Below are 8,031 nucleotides of genomic sequence, written 5' to 3' on the forward strand. Positions count from 1 at the left end.
GAAATACAAAGGAGTTGAACCGGAAATCTATCCAGCGTTAGCGGTTTTTATCCCAATGATAATTATTAATACAGTAAAAACGAAAAGCTGCATCCAGAAGTGTAAAATTACACATGAACAAAAAAAACTTGAAAACTGAAAGAAATACACGCTCGCCAAAAGATAACTTTAGTTACTGAAATAACGCAAGACTTGGAATAGCGATTATCTAGATAAAATCTGAATAAATGACGGATAGATTACCGATCGATATTTCAATAATTTATTCCAGCCCTTCACTATTGCACTGGAATATATTTCTGGACGAAGAAAATTCTTATTCCAAAGCCTGAGTTGTTCCAAAAAATAAAGTTCTCTATGGCTCCGACGTGATATGCTATATTGAAGTCACAGCAATGCTGTAAGAAAGACTTATGTGCATTGACAATAATATTGTCTTTATTTTTTAAACATGTCTATGTGACACGCCTTTTCCCCGCTTAAATACGAGCGGAAATTCTCTCTTCTTCCTCATTCCAGAATCCATCGGCTCAAGGAGATATGGTGAAGCTCTTCTGCGCGATTGTTGGTGTTGCGGGAAGCGCATTCGAGGTGGACATAGATCAGACTGCGTCGGTTTCCGCGCTAAAGAAGGCGATCAAAGAGGAGAACGCATCGACGATCACATGCGACGCCAAGAACCTGCAGCTCTTCCTGGCGAAGGCGGGGGGCAACGCATGGCTGTCGAGCCTCACTGAAGATGTGAAGGAGCTGAAGAAGGGCGAGAAGACTGCTCTCGTCAAATCTCTAACGCAAGAAGAAAAGGAGCTGCAGGGAGAGGATCCGCTTTCTGAGTGTCTGGAAGACATGGACCCCCCGAAAGTGAAACAGATTCACGTGCTGGTGGTGGTTCCGGGTTTAGTTGCGAGCACTGTCACGATCGTCATTGAAGAAGCCGCTGGAAGTAAACCCATGAAAGAGCTGGACTACTATCAAAAGTGCGGGGCTAGCATTCGTAAAGAGTGCAGTGATTATTGCTGTGAGGTGCTGGACAAAATCGACGATATATATGACATGAATGAGCTCCCGCTTCCATTTATTTGTGTTGAAGGGTCGTCTGGCATGGGAAAATCGCAGCTCGCGTTCACGCTGCAAGGCTCACGACCGTGGTTTTACTGGCATGCCACCAGGGTAACTGACGCGTCACAGGCCATGTACAGGAATTTCAAGTCGATGTCGGAGGCATTTCGCAAGGTTGTGGAAATGGATGACCCAGTCGCCAAGCCGATGGAGGACATTTTGAACTGCCAATCAGGGATTTACCAGACCGTGGACCTGTGGACGTGTGGTTTTATTTCCTGCTTGCTGAAGTACTCCAAGCATCAGAGCGCACAAATGATACACCTCGAGCAGAAAATCGAATTCCGCGTAGAAATGCGCACCGCTCAAGATGTCTATAACGAGGTAAAAAAGATGAAGGAGGAGAACGGAAAGCAGTTGCCCTTTTTCATATTGGATGAAATGACACCCAACGCCAGGACATCTGTTGGAGGAAAGAGTGTGGCAGCTTTTCAACGCAATATCTTCCGCACTTGTGGTTTGGTGGTGATTGTTATGGGAACGGATTCAAAAATAAGCAATCTGGTTACGCAAGCAACAGGCAGCTCCACGGGAAAGCACATGTGGATGTCCGTTGTTCCCAAATTTCCTCCCTATCGATTTGTGTTCGATCCAAAGGATCAGCGAGATCAAGAGGTCTGGGAGGCGGCTGTGGATTGGTTTCCTGTTGTAGAATATATTGCGGTAAATTCGCGTGGGAGATTCACGAGGTCGTTCGTGGGTGAAATCGTAAAAGTTTTAAAGCGTGCTGCGAAACAAACAGGCGATGGTGAATACAGTACGACGGACCAGGTTTTAAAAGGCAGTACGACATTATCTGACCTTGATACAAGCCTGGCACTTTCACGTGTCGAGCTCTGGAATTTACTAGATGAAGCATTTGCCGGCGTCAGTAGAGGCTCACAAATAGGTGAGGTCGGAAAGGCGTTCATGGATGAGAAGGATGGAAGGTATGCACAACTCATGGCGATATCTTACACGAATGCTGAAGAAACTGATGAGGAACCGCCATTGAAAAAGCGAAGACTACTCGTTGGGGCCGAGAGCATGCATCTGCACTTCGCGAATTTGGTAGATGAAAAGGTTACCGATGTGATCATATCGAACGGTGAGTTGAATATGGAACCGCGGACAACCGGGCCATTGATACCCTGGGCACCACAATGCTGTTTTCCGCAGATGGACAAAGATGTGTTGCTGTATCTCGCGATTCTGGGCGGAAAGACGCATTCGGGCTACTATCAATATACCAGGGGGGGCGTGGCACACTCTACGAAATTCATTTTTTCTGAAACTGGTGCATTTCCGGTTCATGAAAACAAAAATGCCGTATCGAACGAGTACAAAACGTACGAGAACATGGTCGCTCATGCGCTGTTTTGCTCATCACGAAGGCATGGGGTGCAGGGAATTTCTTTCGATGATTTTCTTGAGTGCTTGGTTGGCGAATTTCGTGACAAAATTTGGGAGAAGGTGATTTTGAAGGATCTTAGTGGAGCAGTATGTCGTGCAACGGAATTGCTTGCAAGCTATGAGCAGAGAATCAGGGATTTGTCCACGAGGACCATGCCTTTTGTAGCTCCGCCGAATGCTGAATGGCCGCAGCCCATAATCGATATGAATGTCCGTGGGTGTGAGTTCGGTCATTTAATTCGCGCTCCGAATTCAGAAAGGTGTGATATTTTTCTGGATGATCTGGGAAACAGCAACGAACGCGCGATGTTTCTTTGCGAATGCAAGTATCGCGGGGACAATGTCGACATGGGTGTACTAAAGGGAATCGTTGCAGGTCTTAATCAGAAGTGGGACTGGAAGATCGGGATGCTTTTCTGCCCACAGCTAGCAAATGTTCGAGCATGGACTGTTCCTGACGTTGATTGCATGAAGATTGACTGTAAAACTGGGAATGTAAAGTGGGTGCATAGGCCAAATGCCGAGCGTGGTGCCCCGAAGGTGATCATCGTGATCGAAACGGGGCGTGGTGGTGGTGTGGTGGGCTAGCGTCGATTACGTAATCGTGTTCTTATCAATGATACGAATGGATAGTAAAACTAGCAACTAGTGACAACAACTAAATGAATACAGCAGTGGGTCAAAATTTAGTTAGTTGCCGACGTTTTCCGGGACCATACCGTCAGAATCACGAGATCGTTCATCATGGTGCATATATCGGTGTTTACTTTTTTGCGTGAGCTTAAATTACTAGTCAGCGTTTCCGTAATTTTGCTCTAAATATAGTGTCTATCCATGCAGCTTACTAATTGCTTAACCCTTCTACACCGGCATTACGGATAATACAGATTCACGTGCTGGTGGCGTTGCCTCCTGGGACAAGTAGTGCGCCTATTTCTGATGGGACGGACTTATGGCTGTCGAGATTTCAACATAGTGAAGTTGCAAAACTTACGCTACTGCCGACACGCGGAGATCTAAATGAATTTATCGGACAACCTCTCCCTGTAAAGATTGGGTTACCGCAGTCTGTATTTCAGGCTTGGTCGAGTCCATTGATACTAGGCCAACTCCTTCGAGATAAATTGTTCGAGCTAAACGACATTTCGCCGTGCGAATTTTTAAAAGATTCGGTGTTTAGCGCTGCGTTCCTGTACCCGCAGGTGGATGGGGATGCCACAGAGAGTGCATTTCATTATTTCTGGGATTCAATTATCCGTGTGGTGCTCGGGTTTGTGTTTAGGCGTGCTTACGTCAACCGGGATTCGAGCAGGAAATCCTCGTCAGGTTTGAAGCGACCCGACTTTTTGTTTGCTTTGGATCATATCTGTGTTTTTCGTGGTGAGGAGAAAGAACCTCGTACTTCTATCACTGTGCCTCGTGAGGAGCTCTCTAAAAAGCTGGTGTGGTCCTACGGTGGAGTGCCGTATGTGTTTGGCTATGCTGCGTCGGGCTTCGAGCTAGAATTATTTGCTATCTATCAAGACGTCACGGGCAACGTTAAAACCCACCTTATTGGAGGGTTTAACTTGCAGCATGCGCCGGAACGTTTTCGACTTGTACTGGCACTTCTAAATTTGTGTCTGCTTTTCCCGGCAATTGTGCAAAACTGTCCGGCCTCGGCAGGGACCGAGTTCATGGACATCCATCGCGCCAATGGCGTCAAGGTGCGGTTGAGTCCGATTTTCGTCGATAAGAACTTTCACACACAAGAAGAGTATCGTCGCGTGAAGCGGATCTACGATTCTTTGAAAGCTTATAGGATTCCTTGTGCCGATGCAGTTGTCACGGTGGATTCAGACCAATTGAGGTTGACACTTAAGCCCCGCGGCGTTGAGATGAAGCCATGCAGCTTGAGTGAACTGTTCGTCGCGCTCGGGAACGTTCTCGAGGCCCTTGTAGTCCTCCATCGCAACGGGTGGATGCACAGAGACATCCGTTGGTCTAACGTGATCAAGCATATCGACCGCGTTGAATGGTTTTTGATCGACTTCGCTGATGCAGCTCAAAGTCCGCAGAAATATCCCAGCGGCGATCACTTGACGCACGACGAACACGCTTCAGATATTTTTATGGAAGGTGGATCCCACACGACTGCGGTTGACTTATGGGCCGTGGGATACCTGGTGAAGACAAGTAAGATTGAACGGGAATGGACTGCGGAGCCCGAAAGAGCGCTTTTCCTGGATCGGTTGATGAACACAGACCCGAGTGCTCGGCCGACGGCAGACGAAGCCTTACAGCTTCTGTCACGTTTTGAACGTGAAGCTGCTGAGCAGGAATCACAGGGCAAGGGTGTGCGCAAGAAGCACAGACGTGCCTGAATTTTTGCATCGCTATGGCACTACCATTACGCGCTGGGACGAGGTACTATGGTACTAACAACAGGAGTAGTCGATGAATGAGCAACACACGTTTACTTCGAATGTATGAGAAATCTCGGTTGACGAGAGAAACTCGTTGACACTTGCAGCAGCTATCATGCGGTGCGAATGTGGCCACTGGTTGTCGGATACGCCCGCCTTCACGGCGGCCACCATGATACTATAGTCGGTTAAGTATACCATCGCAGCCTTCTCTATTAATCCCTGAACGCTGAAAATCGTCCCGGTCTGCATCGTCGCCGGCATGTTTGCGTTGAGGGGACGGTGCCAAAGTTGTCAATATCACTCATCGTAATTGTGCCGTAGACGGTGAGTTGAGTGGTAGAATGAAAAGCCGGTCTTTTGCATCTAAATAAGCTCGGAGCAGCGGGAACATCGTGGCACTTGCGCAAACGCCCGAACTTCTGCGTCCACGGACCAGAACGCCGACCACACGGCAGCGCTGTCAAACAACGCGCCGTCCACGTCCAGCTCGACCATCGCCAGCAGTGCTTTCCTCACCTTCCCGGCTCTCCACACCATCCACCCACTGCCGCCTCCCCGCTGTTACCGTTGCTGCTGTATCCGCCACCCGCACGCCGCCCTTCCACTGTCGCGAACGTCGCCACCCTTGCTCACCACCTCATTCACTCTGCTCCCTCACGCCTCTCCCACTCTAGCTCGCCACCGTCGCCACCAATGCCGCCACTCCACTCGCTCGCCGTCCGAACCATCTCTCTCTTTTTAAACTTAAAGTAAAAGTGCAAATTTAAAGAAATAAAAGCAATAATTTTAACAAGTACATGCAGTAAGGTTGTCTCCCCCCTAGAAGTAAAAACTAAACGACGGCACTACTGCCCATGTTTGAAACCATGATGAAATCCACGATAAATCATGGACATGCCCATGATCGGTCAGGTATTTTATTTTGCACCATACGGATCCAAATCCCCAACGCCTACCCTACAGTACCCCATTCTCCGGCTGAAGACGAGTGAACTATAAAGCGTGGCGCCGCCGCCGCCGCCGCTGAAGTCTGCCCCTCCGCTGAAAAAGCCCGCGCGCCCCGCGTAAGCTACCACAGCGATCCGTTGGGTTGTGTAAAGGAGCCGCCGCCAAAACCGTTCGTAACGGACCGATGGTTACGACGCGCAGTTTGAGTGCCAAAAGAACCCGCGAGAGCACGGAGGTCGACATGGACGTGGACCCTGACCAGGAAATGGACGTAAGCCAGGGCCAGGCCACCAGCAAAGCAGAGGACAACAAGGACGAGGAACGCGACGGTGATGGAGATGACAGTGAGGACGCTTCCAGTGCTGAAGACGACAGTGATGAAGTGGCGCCCGCCGATGATGATGCGTTGGACGAGACCAGCGGCGGCTCTCGCCATTACGGCGCTCGCAAACGTGCCAAGCAGGCGACGAGCGTTTGTTCAGACGAGTTGCTAGGCCGCGCAGAGGACAAGTCAGATAGCGCGGCAGAGTCTGACCCTGCGCGTCGACCTCCCGGCAACCACGTCAAGGTGGAGGTCCATGTTGACCCGCCTCAAACGTGGCATGCAAATTGGGACGCGTGGTTGGAATACCTTGAGGTGTACCAGGCCAAAACTCATCAGATGCTGCGGATCAGGGAGGTGCTCACCAACAAGACCAAGAACGAGCGCGTGCTGAAGACCAAACGCGGTAGCAGTGGGGCTGGTGTTGTACCTACGGAGCTCGATCCCTACTTCCGTGTGTACATATGTACACACGGATGGAAGCCCCGCAAGTCGCGAACGGCTGGGAAGGCTGGCAAACGTGCTCGCCGCCAGGTCCGCACGACTGAATGTCCGCTGCGGTTCGTCGTGCAGTGGTGTGAGCAGGGCACCGGCTGGAATCTCCGTGTTCAAAACGGCGTATGGGTTCACAACCACCCAGTGGGCCACGCAACATTCAGAACCTACCCGGAGCAGCGTGGGGTTGGTAACCCCAACCTGCAAGATCATGTGAATGGGATGCTGTCGGCCTGCGCGCGGCGTCGGAAGATCTACGCTTTCTTGGTGTCGAATGACCAGAGCATCATCAAGCGCGATGTTGACAACTTGGTGCAGAAGCATGCCGCTGGTGATTCGTCAATGGACGAAGACGATGCAGCTGCCAGTGGGCTTGGTGCATTTGCGGCAGCGGATCCCGAGAACCTCATAAGTGTGGATGAAACTCCTACAGGTAAGACAGGGGTGATCTCGTTGACGTCCAAGCACATGCGGCGCATGTACTATCGATTTAGCGAGTTCCTGATGATCGACTGTACGCACAAGACAAACAGGTAGTGTTCATGATTATCTATATCTGATCCATGATTAATCCATGACTGAGATTTACTGAGCGTGTGCTGATCAGTACCAACTACCAGCTCTGTACGTTCATGGTGGTGAATGACCACGGCGAGGGCGTCCCAGTACAGCACTCACTACTCGAGACCAACTCGGACTGGCACATGGACCGCGCGTGTGATCACTTCAAGCGCGCGCACCAAGGGCGCTTCAACATGCTGCGTGTGATCATGGTGGATAAGGATCTAAACGAGATCCGCATTTTGCGCAGCCACTTTCCTGAGGCCCAGATACTGATATGTGTGTTTCATGTGATCAAGTACCTGAAGGAGAAGCGGGCGAAACCCGAGTACCCCAAATTGTTGACACAAGACTCCTCTCAGATCGACGCGGCCATCCATAGTATGATTTACGCGCCCGGCAACGACGAGTACGAGCAACACAAGTCAGCACTGCAAGGTTTATGCTCCAGGATGGATATGGAGGCTTTCTACAATTACTTTGAGCGTAATTGGGACTCGTGCAAGGACATGTGGGTTCTGTGGCACCGCAACAAGCTTCCGCACTTCCGCGTACACACCAACAACCATCAGGAGAGTTGGTTTGGCAAGTTTAAGACCGGGGTCAAGAGCTCTACCAGGATGTCAGCGTGCATCGAGGCACTAGTGGAATCCGATATGCTGGAGGAGAACGAGTATCGCCACCAGCACGATAAGGTCGGTCGTTTTGTCAACTCTAACTACGACAAAGAGATGGCAATGGTGCTGCGTTTCACCACCCACCATGCAGCCAAAGCAGTGGAGCCTC

General features: G+C 50.2%; 3 protein-coding genes across 3 annotated transcripts; 2 read left to right on the forward strand and 1 right to left on the reverse strand.

Moving 5' to 3' along the window:
- Positions 1 to 540: 540 nt before the first annotated feature.
- Positions 541 to 3,099, forward strand: PITG_23273 (Crinkler (CRN) family protein; the record flags this gene model as incomplete). Its single annotated transcript, XM_002900668.1, has 1 exon — positions 541 to 3,099. One exon carries the CDS (start codon positions 541 to 543, stop codon positions 3,097 to 3,099), a length of 2,559 nt encoding a protein of 852 aa, XP_002900714.1.
- Positions 3,100 to 3,398: 299 nt separating this feature from the next.
- Positions 3,399 to 4,874, forward strand: PITG_23274 (crinkler (CRN) family protein; the record flags this gene model as incomplete). Its single annotated transcript, XM_002900669.1, has 1 exon — positions 3,399 to 4,874. A coding segment is annotated over one exon (1,476 nt), but the record flags the coding sequence as incomplete, so codon positions are not given.
- A 238-nt stretch (positions 4,875 to 5,112) lies between these two features.
- PITG_12082 (uncharacterized protein) lies at positions 5,113 to 5,652 on the reverse strand (the record flags this gene model as incomplete). Its single annotated transcript, XM_002900670.1, has 1 exon — positions 5,113 to 5,652. The coding sequence occupies one exon, from the start codon at positions 5,412 to 5,414 to the stop codon at positions 5,283 to 5,285; it is 132 nt and encodes a 43-aa protein (XP_002900716.1).
- Between the last annotated feature and the right edge of the window lie 2,379 nt (positions 5,653 to 8,031).

The sequence above is a fragment of the Phytophthora infestans genome, genomic scaffold, assembly GCF_000142945.1.
Source record: "Phytophthora infestans T30-4 supercont1.24 genomic scaffold, whole genome shotgun sequence".
NCBI classification, from domain to species: Eukaryota; Oomycota; class Peronosporomycetes; order Peronosporales; family Peronosporaceae; genus Phytophthora; species Phytophthora infestans.